The 20,288-nt window shown below is 51.0% G+C and overlaps 1 protein-coding gene across 1 annotated transcript in view; it reads left to right on the top strand.

Annotated features, from left to right (window-relative positions):
• The window catches only part of akap9 (A kinase (PRKA) anchor protein 9), a 75,470-nt gene that overhangs the window by 10,373 nt on the left and 44,809 nt on the right, over positions 1–20,288 (top strand). Inside the window, exons 3-17 of the mRNA XM_083680511.1 lie at positions 2,573–2,617; positions 3,643–3,702; positions 4,610–4,864; positions 5,567–5,722; positions 6,192–6,389; positions 6,714–9,587; positions 10,926–11,063; positions 12,006–12,219; positions 12,729–12,796; positions 12,955–13,120; positions 13,238–13,335; positions 13,537–13,642; positions 13,933–14,155; positions 17,123–17,195; positions 18,965–19,330. Coding sequence (XP_083536637.1) covers positions 2,573–2,617; positions 3,643–3,702; positions 4,610–4,864; positions 5,567–5,722; positions 6,192–6,389; positions 6,714–9,587; positions 10,926–11,063; positions 12,006–12,219; positions 12,729–12,796; positions 12,955–13,120; positions 13,238–13,335; positions 13,537–13,642; positions 13,933–14,155; positions 17,123–17,195; positions 18,965–19,330 — 5,040 coding nt within the window. The remainder of the gene's footprint in view (positions 1–2,572; positions 2,618–3,642; positions 3,703–4,609; positions 4,865–5,566; positions 5,723–6,191; positions 6,390–6,713; positions 9,588–10,925; positions 11,064–12,005; positions 12,220–12,728; positions 12,797–12,954; positions 13,121–13,237; positions 13,336–13,536; positions 13,643–13,932; positions 14,156–17,122; positions 17,196–18,964; positions 19,331–20,288) is intronic.

The raw sequence follows: 20,288 nt of genomic DNA, 5'->3' as shown, positions 1-20,288 counted from the left end.
AAACAGGTTGCCGTGGCGTCTGCGTGTCCCGTGGCCTTGTTGAGCAGCAGCAGACCTGACGTGTCTGAGCAGAGTGAGCTGCCTGCTGCCCTGCCCCTGAGGCACCTCCACTCTTCTGAACAGACTGGTTTTTTAAAAGGCTTGTGGACATTTTCTGCAGCACTGTGCAGACTGTAACTCATTAAAGTTTTTAAATTATTTTGAAATAGCCACATCTGTCATAAAGAATTAGGTCTACATTTTCTATTTATAAAACGGAAACACTGATAAACGAGTAAACCGTTGATGTTAAAACACATTTCAAACATTTGTTTTTGTGTATTTCCTCTGATAACACTGGGGTAGAGACATACGGGTGTGATGGTCTGAATGACTGAATCACCACGGAGACGCTGCAGCAGCTCAGGGTTGCTGTGGTAACACGGCTTCAAAGGCTGCCAGAGCCACAGAGATGAGAGCTACCGTACGCTAACCTGAGTACCACGCTAACCTGAGTACCACGCTAACCTGCTAACCCGAGTACCATGCTAACCTGTTGTATTGTATTAGCATACTAGCTAGCTACTATGCTAACCTGAGTGCTATGCTGCAGACACAGTTAGGGTGATGTGGGGGAAGGGTTGGGGTGGGGATATGGACCCTGGTTGGGGTGGGGATATGGACCCTGGTTGGGGGGGGAGATATAGGACCCTGGTTGGGGTGGGGGGATATGGACCCTGGTTGGGGTGGGGGGATATGGACCCTGGTTGGGGTGAGGTTGGGGTGGGGGATATAGGACCCTGGTTAGGGTGAGGTTGGGGTGGGGGATATGGACCCTGGTTGGGGTGGGGATATGGACCCTGCTCCTCCTCCCCTCCCCCTCCTCCACTCCTCCTACTCCTCCCCACCTCCTCCTCTCCACCCCACCTCCTCCTCTCCACCCAATCTCCTTTCCATTCTCTCCACAGCGCCAAGCCAGAACACCGTCTATGAAAAACACAAACTTCACTTCATAACATTTTGATGATCTCAGTCTCCCTACTGCCATGAACTCTACAGCGACAGTAAAGCCCTGCCTCTCTGCCCTGCCTCTCTGCCCTGCCTCTCTGCCCTGCCTCTCTGCCCTGCCTCACCCCCCCTGCCTCTCTGCCCTGCCTCTCTGCCCTGCCTCTCTGCCCTGCCTCTCTGCCCTGCCTCACCCCCCCTGCCTCTCTGCCCTGCCTCACCCCCCCTGCCTCACCCCCCCTGCCTCTCTGCCCTGCCTCTCTGCCCTGCCTCGCCCCACCGTGTTCCTACACGTTATCTTGTTGAAGTGAAACCAGCCGCAGTGAAGATTCCTGCCATTGTTCCGTCGTGTGAAAGGGGCTGTCTGATGGAACTAGGTTGGACCCTGCTGTCTGATGGAACTAGGTTGGACCCTGCTGTCTGATGGAACTAGGTTGGACCCTGCTGTCTGATGGAACTAGGTTGCGGGGCTGTCTGATGGAACTAGGTTGCGGGGCTGTCTGATGGAACTAGGTTGCGGGGCTGTCTGATGGAACTAGGTTACAGGGCTGTCTGATGGAACTAGGTTGCGGGGCTGTCTGATGGAACTAGGTTGCGGGGCTTTCTGATGGAACTAGGTTACAGGGCTGTCTGATGGAACTAGGTTGCGGGGCTGTCTGATGGAACTAGGTTGCGGGGCTGTCTGATGGAACTAGGTTGCGCCTCTTGATTGAATGCTGCTCAGCGTGCTACTGAACGGCCTGTTGGATGTAGGGCACACAGGCAGGGTTTGTCATGGGTTGAACTGTTCCTCCCCACAAACTCACCAGAACTGACCAGAACTCACCACAAACTGACCAGAACTCACCAGAACTGACCAGAACTCACCAGAACTCACCACAAACTGACCAGAACTCACCAGAACTCACCACAAACTGACCAGAACTGACCAGAACTCACCACACAAACAGCTGAAGTTGCAAATGAGAAGACAGTAGCGTTGTTATGTCATGAACTGCTGCCTCTCTCCCTGCCCCCCCCCCACCCACCCACTGTCACTCCCCTAACAATGTAACATTGTAATCATATGAACTATATATGTTCTTAAGCAGAAACACAGTCATGAGCTGTTTAGTTAAAGGTTATGTGTTTAGTCAGCGGTAATGTGTTTAATTAAAGGTAATGTGTGGAACTTCAGTTCTGATACTGTTGGATGTTGTATTGTTTCCCTGTGTTTTATTGTAATGCGATCCCACTCCACTGTTAAGAGCTTCTGTTTGTGTGGGCCATACTGTTCATGAGTCATGTTAGCCTGTTCTGGAGTGTGTGTGTGTGTGTGTGTGTGTGTGTGTGTGTGTGTGTGTGTGTGTGTGTGTGTGTGTGTGTGTGTGTGTGTCTGTGTGTCTGTGTGTCTGTGTGTCTGTGTGTCTGTCTGTCTGTCTGTCTGTCTGTCTGTCTGTCTGTCTGTGTGTGTGTGTGTGTGTGCCTCTTCTGAAAAGTCCTCATGCATTGTTAATACAGCTATGCTGTTCTGTTCTGTTGCAGCTGGTGTGTGTGTGTGTGTGTGTGTGTGTGTGGGGTTGATAACTATGCTCTTCTGTTGTTGCAGCCTGAGAGCGAGGTTTCCACTACGGCTGAAGACTACTCCTCAGAGGTGAGCAACGTCCTGATCCAGACTCTGGAAGAAAGCCATTTTAATGATCAGCTGATGATTCCTTGTTTTGCTAATACCTTGTGATTGATGCAACCGGTTCAAATGCTAATTTGTCATATCTCTCAATCAACCTCTGTCTTATTAGATATTGAGGTCTGTCATCAATCCTGTGCTTCTGTCCATCGGGAATCCATGTTTTCCAGTTTTGTCCCGTGGTTTTCCAGTGTTGTCCCGTGGTTTTCCAGTGTTGTCCCGTGGTTTTCCAGTGTTGTCCTGTGGTTTTCCAGTGTTGTCCTGTGGTTTTCCAGTGTTGTCCCGTGGTTTTCTAGTGTTGTCCTGTGGTTTTCCAGTGTTGTCCCGTGGTTTTCCAGTGTTGTCCCGTGGTTTTCCAGTGTTGTCCCGTGGTTTTCCAGTGTTGTCCCGTGGTTTTCCAGTGTTGTCCCGTGGTTTTCCAGTGTTGTCCCGTGGTTTTCTAGTGTTGTCCTGTGGTTTTCCAGTGTTGTCCCGTGGTTTTCCAGTGTTGTCCCGTGGTTTTCCAGTGTTGTCCCGTGGTTTTCCGGTGTTGTCCTGTGGTTTTCCAGTGTTGTCCTGTGGTTTTCCGGTGTTGTCCTGTGGTTTTCCGGTGTTGTCCTGTGGTTTTCCAGTGTTGTCCTGTGGTTTTCGGGACAGAGGTTCTTAGACCATGCCACCTCTCTTGGTACTTCTGAGAAGAGATCACATGACTCTCCCAGCTTGTTGCCAGGCGCTCTGCTTCCCCCACAACGCTGCCTGGCGTTTCTCACAACCTGAAAAGATCAAAGTAATCCAGCTGCACCTCTAACCTCCCCCGTTCTCTGGCGGCCATTAAAAGCTTTGGCTGTGACAGAGTTGAAGGGCTTGGAGGAGGCTGTCATTAGCACACAGCGTCCAGACCAGGACTGAACAATATTACACTTCATTGGCCCTTACTTACTGTACGTCTGTCAGTGAACAATAACACAGAACACAGATCCTGCAGATTCACCCACAGTATTGTGAATTAACAGGTAAACGGCTGCCACACGATGACAGACACCACAGTGGAGTCTCCAGAGGAGTTTATCTGGGTACAGTACGACCAGCGATAAGCCAGCTTCGCCTCCCTGCTTCCCTGCTCTCTCTTTCCTCCAGTACATGTCTGCTGCCGACACGCTGCATTCTGCCTTAACCGAGACCTCCTCTAACTAACCCACTAACCAAGTCTCTTTACTCTGCGCTTCTGGGAGCCTCCATCTGTATGCGCTTATGAAATGATTTTAATTTGGTTGAACGTCGGACTGGTCTATATCCTTTAACTTTACTCACCGTTCACACAGAGGGGGATGGAGGGGGGGAGGGAGGGAGGGGACAGGGTGGGAGGGAGCGAGGGGACAGGACAGGGTGGGAGGGAGCGAGGGGACAGGGGCTGCTTGACATTTCAGAGGTGTAAATTATTCTGGAAAACCCAGCTAGAAAGAGGGAGAGAAGGAGAGAGAAAGAGGGGGTGGGGGATGGAGTGGTGAAGTGCCTAGTGAGTGAGAGAGAGAGAGGGAGGGAGGGAGGGAGGGAGGGACAGACAGACGTTATACAAGAGTTGTTGAATTGCCACAACAGGTAATGCCATTTGCAGGCAGAGAGGAAAAGAAAGAGGGGTTGAGAGAATGGAGGCTGAGAGTGAAAATGTGTTTGTGTTTTTAGGGAGGTAAAGGTAGACTGAAAAGAGAGAGAGAGAGGTAGAGAGAGAGATAAAAGAAGAGAGACACAAGAAGAGAGACACAGGTAAGGAGGGAGTGAAACAGAGGTAAAGTGAGAGAGGGAGCCAGTGTCAGCATCATGCTCTTTAACGGCTGCCAGTTCTGTTGTGGTGTGGAATGATAGCTAGCTGGATGTTAGCTAGCATGCTACTTGCTAATATAGCTTCCATTCCCAGATCAGTTCTGTGGTAGTCGTGGATGTTAGCTTGTTGCTAATCTTGCCACTGTTTTCCCTCTCCAGGAGGAAGTGGACGCTCTGCAGCAGGAGGAGAGAGGCAGGGTCCAGGACGTGGAGGAGAGAGGCAGGGTCCAGGCCATGGAGGAGGGGGGAAGGGTCCAGGCCATGGAGGAGGGGGGCAGGGTCCAGGCCATGGAGGAGGGGGGCAGGGTCCAGGCCATGGAGGAGGAACTGGCTGCTAAGACCCAGGCTGTGGAGGAGATGAGCAGAGAACTAGAGGAGATCAGAGCTGCCTTTGGCACAGAGGGGGTCCAACAGGTAATATGTGTGTGTGTGTGTGTGTGTGTGTGTGTGTGTGTGTGTGTGTGTGTGTGAGCACAGGCTTTAATTATGTTTCATCAGCGGTTATGAGGGGTTGGCCTCTCTGTGATCACACTGCGGCCTCAGCCTTCCTAATAACTCCTCAACTCCGCTGCTGCTGTTCGTGGTTAGGATTATGTTCAGAATCATTAGGACTTTTTTTTCCAAATCTATTGCAATCATTTGCCTGATTTATTAAAAATAAGCAAGTTTCATATTGTGGCTGTCAAACTTCATTTGAAGTGCACTTCACACATGATTGCATACATGATAAATAATGGTGTTTTATAATTGGTTTGAAATATCTGAGACTGATTTGAATGTTAGTGTAGTGTGGCCCCCTGCTTAGGTCACTGAAGTAGCTCTGAAGGTTCTCTGCATGGACTGCCAAAGAGTTCCGGAACACTCACCACCTAGAGTTTCAAGTGTTCTATGTAGCGTTTACCTAGCAACAACACTTTGATTGGCTACAAAATGAAGCATCATCATTTATGCATTTTCTGATGAATAAATTCGCCCTTGGCACTCTGGAATGGTCATAATTCTGGCGACTTTGTTCACCCTCTGCACTAAATGAGTTAAGATAAGGTACATCTGCATTACCATCTGGATACGTGTACTCTACACTTGGTTTACATGGCAGCCATTTTGTGCCCCCAGCTGCAGGACTTTGAGGCTGCGTTGAAGCAGAGAGACGGCATCATCACCCAGCTGACGGCCAACCTGCAGCAGGCTCGCAGGGAGAAGGAGGACATCATGAGGGAGTTTCTGGAGATGACCGAGAACAGCCAGAAACTGCACCTCCAGTTCCAGCAGGTCTGTCTCCTCCTCTGTCCCCTCCTCCTCTGTCTCCTACTCCTTTGTCTCTCCTCCTCTGTCTCCTCCTCTGTCTCCTCCTCTGTCCCTCCTCGCCTGTCCTTACTGCTGTATCAGGGGAGGCTGGTGGAGGCCGTCCTCCGATTTCTACCTCCACCAGCCTCCCCTGTGCTCTATACTATACTACTATACTACGCTATAGACGCTTTATAATTACCTTATGACTATGTAACAACTTGTTAATACAATGTTGTTATTATAGTAATTGCAGTGTTACTACCCAGGTATAGGGGCAATTTCATGTAAAGTGCTACAGCTTTTTCCTGCTTCAGTCAATCTCTTTTTCTCTTTTATAATCTTTTTATCTCCTTATATCATATGACACAGAAGGCCTCTCCCCTCCCCTCGATTCCCTCTGAACATGACCATCGTGTGTGTGTGTGTGTGTGTGTGTGTGTGTGATTGACAGCTCCAGGCCGGGGAGACGCTGAGGAACAGCAGCCACAGCAGCGCAGCAGCAGACCTCCTGCAGGCCAAGCAGACGCTCCTGCAACACCAGCAGCAGCTGGAGGAGAGGGACGCCCAGGTCAAAGGTCACCAGGAGAGGAGTGAGGAGCAGCTGCTGCAGATCTCCCAGCTCCAGCAGCGCCTCAACGAGGCTGAGATGGTGAGGCGGGTCCCTGCTGTGGTTTGAGTTGTGCCCCTGCGTATGCATGAGATGTTTTGGGATGTACTCCGTAATATGTTGCTGAAATAAGTTTCCTAGTATTGTTACCATATTGTTCACAAACAAACAGACTAATTTATCTTTTAACCGTTTCTGTGCGACATACTGTATGAACTGCATCTTTAGGGTTAGGGCTAACCCTAACCCTACTGTATGAACTGCATCTTTAGGGTTAGGGTTAGGGCTAACCCTAACCCTAACCATACTGTATGAACTGCATCTTTAAATTTTATACCCATGTATTCTAAGAGCCTTTCTTCACAGGTGAGAAGAAGAACAGAAGGATCGTTTGCTCAAAGGTTAAATGAGAAAGACCTTCTGATTGCCGAACAAGAAAGGATTATGTCTGGGCACACGCATTCCCTGAAGCAACTTAGAGAAGAGCTTACACATGTAGGCAAATGTGCAGAGGAGTCATTTTCTCAAAGGGTGAATGAAAAAGACCTAGTGATTTCGGAGCAAACTGCAATAATTACAGAACACGAGCGTTCGCTGGCCCAGCTGAAAGAGGACCTAGCACAGGTGGAGAGCACGACGGAAGAAAATTTTGCTAAAAAGCTAAACGAGAAAGACCTACAAATTGCAGAGCAAGGGAGAGTCATGTTAGAACGTGACGACTCTCTGACGCAGCTAAAGGATAAGCTGGAAGCCTCTGAGAAATTGTTGAATGACCTCAACCAGCAAATGGCTGCAAAGGCCGAAGAGATGGAGAACTGCCGGGCCGAGCTGGATGGCTGCAAGGGTGAACTGGAGAAAAGCCATGTTGAGTTGGAGACCTGCAGGGGTGACCTCTTAACCTCGAGGCAGAAGGAGAAGATGTCGTCTGGTGAGATCCAGCAGCTAATGGGCACGGTGGAGGACCTCCAGAAGCGATGCCACCACGGGAGCCTGTCAGAGAACGAGGCCCTCCAGAGGCTGGAGGAGGACTCCGCCCGGCAACTGGACCACCTCAGGGCGGAGCTGGATGAGATGTACGGTCAGCAGATCGTCCAGATGAAACAGGAGCTTCGGTCGCAGCACTCGGTGGAAGTAGACCGGCTGTTGGAGCAACACCGCACTGAGCTGGAGCTCCTGAGATCCCAGGCCCAGCCCGCACCGTCCCCCAGCCCCAGTCCTGACGTTGTGAACAAGCTCAACGCCAAGAACGCGGAGCTCCAGGAGAGGCTTCAGGAGGCCCTGGCGCTGTGGGACAAAGCCAGGCAGGAACTTACCCAGGTGGGCCAGGAGAATCTGCACCTCCAGGGCCACGTGGAGGACCTGCTGCAGGACCTCCGCTCGGCCAGGGCCGAGGTGGAGCAGGCCCACCAGAGCGTCGCCTCTCAGGAGAAGCGAGAGCTGCAGCGCCTCCAGGACACCATCAACGACCAGAGGGCCCAGCTGTCTGCCGCTGCCGAGGCGGCCATGGAGGCGGAGGCCAAGCACGAGTCGGAGACGACCAACTACAAGATCAAGCTGGAGATGCTGGAGCGGGAGAAGGACGCCGTGCTGGACCGCATGGCGGAGTCGCAGGAGGCGGAGCTGGAGAGGCTGAGGACACAGCTCCTCTTCAGCCATGAGGAGGAGCTCACCACCCTCAGGGAGGATCTCCAGAGGGAGAGCCACCTCAATGCAGAGAACCTCCTCAACGAAGCGGCAGTCAGGAACCAGCGAGTCCTGGAAGAGCTGCGGACCGGTTACGAGGAGGAGCTGCGCGTGTTGGTGGGAGAACGGGCCGGGATCGCCGCAGAGAGGGACGAGCTGTTACACCAAATTGTTGCACTGAAAGAGGACCTGAAGGGTGCGCTGCAGAGCTCCGCAGCGGACGAGCTGGTGGCTAAACTCCAGGAGCTTCAGGTGGAGGTGGAGGAACTGAGGAAGGGAGGAGAGGAAAGGGTTCGACTGGAGGAGCAAATCCAAACGCTGCTGGATAAGAATAAGCTGCTGGAGGACCAGACCAAGGAGAGAGAGGAGTGCTGGAACAAGACAATAAGGGAGCGGGAATCCGAAAAAAAGATTTGGAAAGAAACCAATGACGCCATGAAAAAAGAAGTGGAGTCCCAAAGCAAAACAATTAGATTGCTTACTACGGAAAATGACCGAACCAAGGAACAAGTGGTCGGATTGAGAGAGGAGGTCGAGAAGCAGAGGAACACTTTCTCTTTTGCTGAAAAGAACTTTGAAGTGAACTATCAGGAGCTGAAGGAGGAGTACACATGCCTCATTGAGGTAAAGACGCGGTTGGAGGAGAGGATTCTCAAGGAGACACTCGAGTACGAGGCAAAACTTGGCAGCCTCCAATCACAGATTCGGGAGCTGAGGGAGTTCAACAAAGCTACTAAAATGGAGGACAAATCCATAGACGACAGAGCTTTAATAGAGAAACACACTACTGAATTAATGGAGAAGCTTCAGGTGGCTTTAAGAGAGAAGGACAGTCAGGCTTCGAGGCTGTCTGAAGTTACAGAGCAGCTGACTGTTACAGAAAGTGAATTACAACAGCTGGAGGCTGAGCTAAGACAGGTCAAGGTAGAAAACAAGGAGGCTATCACCAAAAATGAAAACCTGGTGGTAGAGCTAGGAAGAGAGCGAGAGATTCTGAAGGAGAGAGAGATGGAAATGGAAAGGCTGAGAGAGAGGCTGGTGAAAGCTGCTCAGAGTGGAGGTAAGGGCTGGAAGGGAACACATCCAGCTCAGTCTGCAGCCCCGGCTTGCTCCATCTCGGATCACCACCTCCAGATCGACTCTCTCCGGAGGGAAGTGAAGGCTCTGCAGACCTCGTTACAGGCCGCCAAAACGGACCGCAACCGCTTCCAGCGCACCCTGGAGCTCCAGAGCCAGACGCCGGCTCGGCCTGCGGGGGAGGGACCTGTTGAGGGGAGCCCCTCTGTGAAGCTCTCAGCCTCTGGGTCAAGCAGGCGCAAACGGCGGCAGAGAGGGAAACAAGGACTCCAGGGCTCTACCCAGTCGGTGGAGAGACAGGAGAAAGAGGAGGGGGAGGAGGGGGAGGCGGGGGGAGACAAAGCTGGAGCTGCTGCAGAGCAGGAGGCACAGGCTCTGATGGAGAGGCAGGTTACGACGCGCTCACAGCGGAGGGCCGGGGAGGACGCCTCCACCGACGGATACCACGCAGACAGAGGTGGAGCCGGCGCCGGGGAGCAGGTAGGCTTTCACACGCAGCTGCTGCGGTCCTTTTGAGATGAAACAGCCCTCGCTGCCTTTTTTCTCTCTTCATAAATCTGATCAAATTATCTGTTTGATTGAGCTGTTAAAAGGTTTTTCAAAAAGCCTCTAATGTGCTTGTAAGTTCGCCTCAGACAATGGCTATTCTTTGAAATTACATGGTTAGAATTGATCACGTCCACAGCCAGTGCTACGTAAGATCGTATCATTATTACCTTGAATCTTATCAACAGATGATTTTGACTCATGCGGGCATCAGCCATCTATATTCACTGACTGATCAACCAAAGGCTTTTTTAGACGCCTGGCAGGGGTGTTTGCACTATATGTACGAGGAGAGGAGAGGAGAGGAGAGGAGAGGAGAGGAGAGGAGAGGAGAGAGAGGAGAAGAAAAGAGAAGAGGAGAGGAGAGGAGAGGAGAGTACTCTAGTAACTGATGGGTTTTATTACAAATTCCCAGAATACTAAGAGCCTGCCTCTCCTCGATGAGGAATAACAAAGGGAAACCCTGAGGTAAAAGAAGCAGGTTATTGTTCTTTAGTTGCCAGGCAGGAGGTGGAGGAGCGGCTTGAGACAGAGCATCAGTAGTTGAAATGTATACAGATGTAATAAAATACCACAAGAAGCTTATCTCTCATTCAACGTCTTCCTCCAGCCACGTAACTTTGCCTTACAGTTATCAAAGTGCAGAAATGTAAACACCGTAGTCTCACTCTGCCCTGCAGGGAGGGAGTGTTCTGAGGTGAGAAGCCATTTTGACACCCTCACATTCATGCGTACCTCACCTGTATGTTCAGGCTTCACCTCAACACAGCGTCTGTCCCTCATCTCACTACAGTGACCACCCCTCATTCTCTGGAAGGACCCTTCATAGACTACATAGGGACTACATAGCATCTGACCCTCCATAGAGACTACATAGCATCTGACCATAGGGATTACATAGGGATTACATAGGGACTACATAGGGACTACATAGCAGACTACAAAGACCACTGCAATATACCGTCATAAGAAAGACATGTTGGCCTGTTGTGTATGTTCTCATTGTAGAACCAGTCTAACAGAGTTACCTGGTGTTGTTGTTTGATATCAACGCTGCTTACGCCTGAAGCAAGTCTTCTGCCATTCTATGATCGTTGACATAAGCACTCATCTATTAACTGTTAATAAAGGTGTTATAAACTGATTATGAAGCTGCTCTACGCTCTAGTCTTCCTAGAGAGTGTTCCGCTCTGTTCTGAGGTGGACATGTTGCCAGCAACATTGTACATTTGTGTTGTTTATTGACCCTTGTAAACTATTCCATTACAATAGCAGTCATTTCCACAGGAGGAGACAGGAGGAGGGATGGAGGAGAGAGGAGGAGGGATGGAGGGGAGAGGAGGAGGGATGGAGTGGCAGGCGGACACTCCTCTACAGGGTCGAGAGGAGAAGGGAGAGTCTACCAAGCATGTAAATGATAATGGAGGTCACATCCTGTTTATTCAGCTCTACTGAATCACTGTTTGTTTTCTGTGAAGGTCAATCTATACCAGTGGAGGCTGGTGGAGGTAGAAATCGGAGGACAGGCTCATTGTAATGCATCGAACGGAATGAGGAACAGTGTTGTGTTTGATACCATTCCTCATTCTGTTCCATGCATTACAATGAGCCTGTCCTCTGATTTCTACCTCCGCCAGCCTCCACAGCTTTTTCTACATGTAGGCATGGAGGACACGCCTACTTGGTTAATCCTAACATGGAACTGAACCTAAACCCTAAACCCTATTTGTCCCCCTGTCTAAATATGGCCTCCCTGTCACCAGCATCAGACCTGGGTTTGATATCCTGTAGCTTTCTCAGCAGGTCTGAGAGATTCATCATAACAAAGCATGACAAATAACACCTCATTTTACCCAGTTTTACCCAAGTAGGTTAGGGTTACATTGTAATTCTGTTTTCAGTCTCTCTGCTCTGTCGGTAGGGGTAGGGTTGGGGTTGGGGTTAGGGTTAGGGGTAGGGTTAGGGTTAAGGTTAGGGGTTGGGGTTGGGGTTAAGGTTAGGGGTTGCGTTAGGATTGGGGTTGGGGTTAGGGGTAGGGTTAGGGGTTGCGTTAGGGTTGGGGTTAAGGTTAGGGGTTAGGGTTGGGGTTGGGTTAGGGTTGGGGTTGGGTTGGGGTTGGGTTAGGGTTGGGGTTGGGTTAGGGTTAGGGTTGGGTTAGGGTTAGGGTTAGGGTTGGGGTTGGGTTAGGGTTGGGGTTGGGTTGGGGTTGGGTTAGGGTTGGGGTTAGGGGTTGGGTTAGGGTTAGGGGTTGGGTTAGGGTTGGGGTTGGGTTAGGGTTAGGGGTTGGGTTAGGGTTGGGGTTGGGTTAGGGTTAGGGTTAGGGTTATATTGTAATTGTGGTCTCTGTCGTAGGCGGAGTGCAGGCTGCGTCTGGAGGCTCAGCGTATCAGCCTGTCCCAGATCCACGCTGCCCAGATAGAGCTGCTCAGGGAGCAGACGGACCCCCACACACACACCCCGGAGGAGGGGCTGGGTCACCACACACACACCCCGGAGGAGGGGCTGGGCCACCACACACACACCCCGGAGGAGGGGCTGGGCCACCGGAAAGAGCACTGGGGCAAAGGTGTGTGAGCGTGTGAGCGTGTGTGTGAGTGTGTGTGTGTGTGTGTGTGAGTGTGTGTGTGTGTGTGAGCGTGTGCGTGAGAGTGAGCGAGCGTGTGCGTGAGAGTGAGCGTGTGTGTGTGTGTGTGTGTGTGTGTGTGTGTAGGCCACATCCTATTGAGTTGTTTTTGATCTATCATTCATGTCAGTCACCACTCTGACTGTAGATAGACTACTGGTTACACACAGACACACACACACGCGCGCACACACACACACACACACACAGACATAACACTCTGGTTAAACACACACACACAGACAAAACACTCTGGTTAAACACACACACACAGACAAAACACTCTGGTTAAACACACACAACACTCTGGTTAGCTGTAGAAAACCAGACAAAACCGACACTTCAGTTTTAATAGAAAGAGTCACGAGAAAAAATCTGAGTTAAGATAAATGAATGTATGACAGTAATGACTTATTAATGACTTCTTCTAATTCTTCTTTTTTGCTTCAAAGATGAGACCAGCACCAAGTACCAGAATGTGGTGCAAGTTGTTTCTGAAGAATGCAAGCAGCTCATCCTGGTAAAACACATTATTTGATATAATATAATATAATTAACCGTCTCTTCAGTGTTCTGAGAATGTTACTGATGCTTCTGGCTGAATCACGATGTCATCAAACACGTCTCTTCTGATCCATTAGTTTAGTTTTAGAGTTTGTTTTGCGTTTCTGTTTACAGTCTTTTGCTAAACTTTTGGGAGAGGAGTTTCTGCAGTCCCTCCATCCCTCTGACGCTGAGGCCTGGCAGACCTGGCAGACCTGGCCGGAGGGGGAGGAGGAAAGGAGGGATCCCAGGGGAAAGGAGGAAAGGAGGGATGTCCGCTCGTTGTTAGAGGAGGCTAAAGGTGCTCTCCTGCTCACAGCGGGTCCACATGAACACCTACTGGCAGGGCAAAGGCTTTGTTTCCTAGTTACATTTACAAAGATGTTGTATTTGATATGTCCATGTGTGTGTGTTCCAGAGCTGTGTGGAGCCCTCCACCAGGTGAAGGACAGGATCCTGCAGGAGCACGGACGTCTGTTCCAGCTGCAGACCTCCCTGAAGGCGGACGGAAACAAGGTGATGGAGGATCACAACTTCTCATTTTCAATGAAATGTAGAATGTTAGAATGTTATTTAAACACAAATACATACACAAGTCCAGAGAGGACATATGAACAAATAACATGTTCATATTTATCACAACGAATGCTAAATGCCTCTGGTGAAAACGATGGACGTATTGCTGAACACGCTTCATAATGAACCTTGTCCCTTCAGGTGGAGGCAATGCAGAAGGCCTACCATGACCTGCAGAAGGCCTACCATGACCTGCAGAGCAGCAGGGAGACGGAGGCCTCTGCCTCCTCCACCAGCAGCCTCCAAGGTACAGGAGATACATCTCTCTGTGTATACCGGGAGAGGCTGGTGGAGGTAGAAATCGGAGGACAGGCTCATTGTAATGCATGGAACGGAATGAGGAATGGTATCAAACGCACGTGTCCTGATTCCATTCCATGCATTACAATGAGCCCGTCCTCCGATTTCTACCTCCACCAGCCTCCCCTGGTCTATATAGTTTAATAAAACAGTAGAACAATCAAGCGCACCTCAAACACGTTGAGATAAGATACCATGCTAACGCTAACACTAACCCTCCTATTAACCCCTGCCCAGGGCCGAGGGAGCCGCCTGCAGCCTCCCCCTCCCCCTCCCCCTCCCCCTCCCCCCACGCGGAGGACCTGGAGCGGCTGAAGGCCCGGCTGGAGGAGGGACACAGACAGGAGGTGGAGCAGCTGCAGTCCGACTCCCAGCAGCAGGCCAAGGAGACGGAGGAGCGCTATGCTAAGAAGCTAGCTCTGCTACAGCAGCGCCTACAGCACACAGAGGCCCAGCTCAGGTAATGAGAGAAGGAGAGACCAGGACCAGGCTCTGTGATAGGACCAGGCACTGTGATAGGACCAGGCACCTGGACCAGGCACTGTGATAGGACCAGGCACTGTGATAGGACCAGGCTCTGTGATAGGACCAGGCACCTGGACCAGGCTCTGTGATAGGACCAGGCTCTGTGATAGGACCAGGCACCTGGACCAGGCACTGTGATAGGACCAGGCACTGTGATAGGACCAGGCTCTGTGATAGGACCAGGCACCTGGACCAGGCTCTGTGATAGGACCAGGCTCTGTGATAGGACCAGGCTCTGTGATAGGACCAGGCACCTGGACCAGGCTCTGTGATAGGACCAGGCTCTGTGATAGGACCAGGCGCTGTGATAGGACCAGGCACCTGGACCAGGCTCTGTGATAGGACCAGGCACTGTGATAGGACCAGGCTCTGTGATAGGACCAGGCACCTGGACCAGGCACTGTGATAGGACCAGGCTCTGTGATAGGACCAGGCTCTGTGATAGGACCAGGCACCTGGACCAGGCACTGTGATAGGACCAGGCTCTGTGATAGGACCAGGCTCTGTGATAGGACCAGGCTCTGTGATAGGACCAGGCACCTGGACCAGGCTCTGTGATAGGACCAGGCACCTGGACCAGGCTCTGTGATAGGACCAGGCACCTGGACCAGGCTCTGTGATAGGACCAGGCTCTGTGATAGGACCAGGCTCTGTGATAGGACCAGGCTCTGTGATAGGACCAGGCACCTGGACCAGGCACTGTGATAGGACCAGGCTCTGTGATAGGACCAGGCTCTGTGATAGGACCAGGCTCTGTGATAGGACCAGGCACCTGGACCAGGCTCTGTGATAGGACCAGGCACCTGGACCAGGCACTGTGATAGGACCAGGCACCTGGACCAGGCTCTGTGATAGGACCAGGCTCTGTGATAGGACCAGGCACTGGCATTTAGCAGACGCCTTTATCCAAAGCGACTTACAACAATACATTTGTTTAAGTAAGTGAATCATCTATCAGAGGTAGAAATCGGAGGACGGCCTCATTGTAATGCATGGAACGGCACGATTGTTTGATACCGTTCCTCATTCCGTTCCATGCATTACAATGAGCCTGTCCTCCCATTTCTACCTCCACCAGCCTCCTCTGGGACTAGGCTGTATGATGTTACCACAGGAAGTGGGGATGACTTCAGAGGTGTTTCAGATTCAGCCAATCAGACGTCCCGGTAGTTAGTGATGCCACATGAGCACACTGCAGATGGTGGACACACACACACACAAATATCAGCCAAACCAAACTCCACCCCCACGGGACTGTCTGAAACATTCATGAGGATCCTTCTCCTCCCGTTCGTGTGTGTGTGTGTGTGTGTGTGTGTGTGTGTGTGTGTGTGTGTGTGTGTGTGTGTGTGTGTGTGTGAGAGTGATCAGCAGGCCTTATCAGTCCCATGTGACCTGATAGCAGGTAGTGAAATACTAGAGCAGGCAGCGGTCTCCTAATAACCATGTGCTGTTTAATCCACTCATCTGAAAGTAGATTTCCCTCTGCTGGGTAACTACTTTCCAGATTTTGTAATTGTTTTTCTTATAATGGTCTTAGCGAAATTGACAATGAAACTATCCCTTTATAACTCGGATATTAAAAGACTCTGTCTTATCAGGCTGTTTGAGCATCTCAGAGTTACTGTTTCATGCTCTCTGTGTAACGGTTACTAACTAGGACTGACAGATTCTATCATTAGCACCCAATATTGAATTTTTAGCAAAAAATAATTCGGATCACTCTGATCCAGATTAAAAGTTTAGGAATACTGGGATCTGATCACCAAATGTCACAACAAACGTATGACAAAGCTCATAGTTCTGCTCATCAGGAGTTGATTTGAATGCTAACAGTTGACCTTTGACCTTTAGATTCATAGTAACTACTAAGCCAAACCCTGAGGGACAGGTCTGAGTGAAACCTCTATCAACAGCAGCCTGGCTTATCAAATATTCATGGCGGTTAGAAGCATTACTCCCCACTCCAGCAATGTCATTAACCCACTAACCCACAAAGCAGCACTCCTCGTCCCGTGAGTGAGTAGAACACAGCAGGACATCTGTCTCTCCTGAGGGTGATGAGTAACAGATCAACAACCCTCCTCTAAGTATGAACCACAGAAAGACGCCATGTTTGAGTCCAGAGGAGCGTTGGTCCCGTGACAGAGAACGTCTCGTCCTCTTCAGATAGTCCATCTTGTGACTGTGGGCAGCCTGCTGGATGTGTATCACGCTGTTTCTAAAATTAAATGTTAAATGTTTTCGAGAGGTAATTTCTGATCTTTTCTAAAGTATTGATCAATACTTTAGGTTTTATACACGACTTTCACTCAAATCTATACTGTGTGTTGTACAGTATTGTTGTTAATACCCAGCTGTCTCAAAATGTCTGAATGTGTGTGAGGGAGGGTACACTAGCCTGGCGCTCCGCTGCCACCTGCTGGTAGATTATATGTTTACCTTACATTTTGGTCTTCAGGCCCTCAGGCTGATTCAGGACGGCCCTCGTTTGGACCACACAGAAATGTGTTGAGTAGAAGGTACATGATGAGCAGTGTACAAAGAGGATTCATGGCAGATCCACACATACTTTACATAATCTACTTTGCTACCTGCATAGTTTTGAATGTTACACCATCTGAACTCGATCCTGTGACCAGTATTTCAAAACGTTTAATCCAGATCAGCTGTGTGACCACCGATATTTATGCCATTTTTGTATGTCTGCACATTCTCCGAATATGCAAACAATTAGTTGAGCTGTTGTTGTTTACCAGGTTTTTAAAAATGAGCAGAACAATGAAGACATTTTCCTCGTCAGACCAACAGCAGTTTCTACATCCTGTCCGACTGGATGGTTTCAGTGATGTGCTTCACTGATGCAACGTTTCCTGACGTGTTGAACCTCATTGTCTTTCAGCCTGTCTGCTGCAGGACCCCTCCCACAGAGAGAAGAGCAGGAGGAGGAGGAGGAGGAGAGTCAGGAACTAAAGGTTGGCTCTCTCTCTCCTCACACCTCCTCCCCCCCATACATCACACACACCTCCTCCCCCCCTAATACACCACACACACCTCCTCCCCCCCTAATACACCACACACACCTCCTCCCCTCTACACCTCCTCCCCCCCTAATACACCACACACACCTCCTCCCCCCCATACACCACACACACCTCCTCCCCCCCATACACCACACACAACTCCTCCCCTCTACACCTCCTCCCCCCCTAATACACCACACACACCTCCTCCCCCCCATACATCACACACACCTCCTCCCCCCCATACATCACACACACCTCCTCCCCTCTACAACTCCTCTACATCACACACACCTCCTCCCCCCCATACATCACACACACCTCCTCCCCTCTACACCTCCTCCCCTCTACACCTCCTCCCCTCTACATCACACACACCTCCTCCCCCCCATACATCACACACACCTCCTCCCCTCTACACCTCCTCCCCTCTACACCTCCTCCCCTCTACATCACACACACCTCCTCCCCCCCATACATCACACACACCTCCTCCCCTCTACACCTCCTCCCCTCTACAACTCCTCCCCTCTACACCTCCTCCCCTCTACATCACACACGCCTTATTTAAATGAAGACCCTCCATGAGCCGTCACTGTGATGGGGGGGGGGGGGGGAGGGGGAAGAGGAGAGGAGGGGGGAGGGGGAAGAGGAGGGGGGACATAGCCCTTGGCTAAAGCCTGCCCTACATCCCTCAGCGGCGTAGAGAGGCCGTGTTTCAGATGGATATGTCTCCTGACGGAGGAGGCCGTTACGTAACCCGGTAGCATAGCCTAGCGTTAGTGTTAGCCGCGCTCAACTCCCGCCTCCAGCTGAAAGGACAATCACGTCCGTGTGAGTGAACCGGCCCATTCCCCTCTCTCTCTCTCTCTCTCTCTCCCTCTCTCTCTCTCTCTCTCTCTCCCTCTCCCTCTCCCTCTCTCTCTCCCTCACTCTCTCTCTCTCTCTCTCTCTCTCTCTCCCTCTCCCTCTCTCCCTCTCCCTCTCCCTCTCTCTCTCTCTCTCTCTCTCTCTCCCCCCCTCTCCCTCTCCCTCTCCCTCTCTCCCTCTCCCTCTCTCTCTCTCTCTCTCTCTCTCCCCCCCTCTCCCTCTCCCGCTCCCTCTCCCTCTCTCTCTCTCTCTCTCTCTCTCTCACTATCCAGCCGAGTGGCGTGAGAAGCGATCTCTCACATCCATCATTAGAGAGGAGAGGAGGAGAGAGGAGAGGAGAGGAGAGGAGAGGAGAGGAGAGGAGAGGAGAGGAGAGGAGAGGAGAGGAGGAGAGAAGACCAAGGAGAGGGAAGAGAGGGAACAGGAACAAGAGGACAGAGAGAAAGAGGTGGAGCAGGGAGAAGTGAGAGAGGAGAGAGGAGAGAAGGGTAAGAGGATGAGAGACGGAGAAAGGCTGAAGTAGAGAGAGGGTGTTAGACACGGTCGTCTGTCGGAGTAAAGGGATGGAAAGGTAGGTGGAGTCAACACTGTGTAGCGTACACATCTGTTCACCTACTATCAGCCTTGAGACACAGAGACTGTGTGTCTATCTGTGGTGGGTTGGTTGGGGATATTAAGAATATGAAGATATTAATAAGATATTGTAGACAATATCCTGACTCTCACTGTCTCTCTCTCTCTTTCTCTATTTCTCCCCCTCAATCTCTCCTCTCTTTCCTTTACGTATTTGTCTATTTCTATTTCTCTCTCTCTCTCTTTCTCTCTCCCCCTCATCATCCCTCTCTCTGTAGCTGGTGGAGGAGGAGGTGTTGGAGGTGGGCCTGGACGCAGAGCTCCACTGGGGGGCCAGGTCTATGGGCCTGACGGCGCAGCTGCAGACGCTGAGGAGAGCCCTCTACCAGAAGTACCTCCAGGAGGTGAACTCCCTGAAGGAGCAGCACCGCGCAGAGCTCCACAGGCTGAGAGAAGAGAGGGAGCAGGAGGAAGAGGGGGAGCCGGGAGAGGAGAGAGGAGAGGAGGGGTCTGTGAAAGTGAGGCCGGACCAGGAGGACATCAACGGGGGGAGTCGGTCCATCGAGAGGCCCGGGGGAGGAGAGGAGGAGCGGGGAGGAGAGGAGAGACGACACCAGGAGAGAGTGGAGAAGGAGATCGCCAAGGTGAGACATCTGCACGCCTCACTACTAATCCTGGATAGAAGATACATTTTAGCAGACACCTTTATCCAAAGCGACTTACAACAAATACATTAGTCTCAGTAAGTGAGTCGTCTATACATCAGTCATCATAAGAAAAACAAATCTATGCTAGGACCGGGGTTCGGACCGGGGTTCGGACCGGGGTTCGGACCGGGGTTCGGGGTTAGGACCGGGGTTCGGACCAGGGTTAGGACCGGGCTTAGGACCGGGGTTCGGACCGGGGTTTGGGGTTCGGACTGGGGTTCGGACCGGGGTTAGGACCAGGCTTAGGACCGGGGTTCGGACCGGGGTTCGGGGTTAGGACCGGGGTTCGGGGTTAGGTTTTTCTTTTTTTCTTTATTTACAGGAGAGAAACTTGTTACAGGAGGGTTGTGGGGATGAAGAGGTCTTTAGGAGGGACAGTTAAGATGTAGCCTGAAGAGATGGAGGTCTTCAATCTACGGCGGAAGATTGGTAGTGACTCTGCAGTCATGACAGCAGTGGGAAGCTTGTTCCACCAGCGGGTAGAGGCTCTCTCTCTCAGTCCTGGATAGAAGATAGAGGCTCGCTCTCTCTCAGTCCTGGATAGAAGATAGAGGGTCTTACTGCAAACTATACCCAGGCAGTAAAGAGGCAGTAGATGCTTGCAAGTTTTCACTTCAGGGGGATGTGTTTCTGTTAGTGGAATGAGTCAAAGTCATGGCCTGAAGAGGTGTCCAGGGCAGACACTGGCTGGTACTGTGGTGTGTCTTTGTTAGTCTAATGCGTGTGCTTTCCTAGGGCACTCTGAATCCAGTGAACTTCTAAAAATAGCAAGCCTTAGTCATAAGTGCTTGACACAAGTGATACAAAGTATTATTGAAAAGTCTTTAAAGGCTCATGTTGGACAGTAGTTTCTGCTTCAAGACTGAATCTGCTTCTGCCCTCGTATGTATGTTCT

Source organism: Argentina silus, assembly GCF_951799395.1.
Source record: "Argentina silus genome assembly, chromosome: 11".
In the NCBI taxonomy this organism is placed as follows: domain Eukaryota; kingdom Metazoa; phylum Chordata; class Actinopteri; order Argentiniformes; family Argentinidae; genus Argentina; species Argentina silus.
The sequence above is the reverse complement of the archived record's forward strand: the minus strand, read 5'-3'. Positions and strand labels throughout refer to the sequence as shown.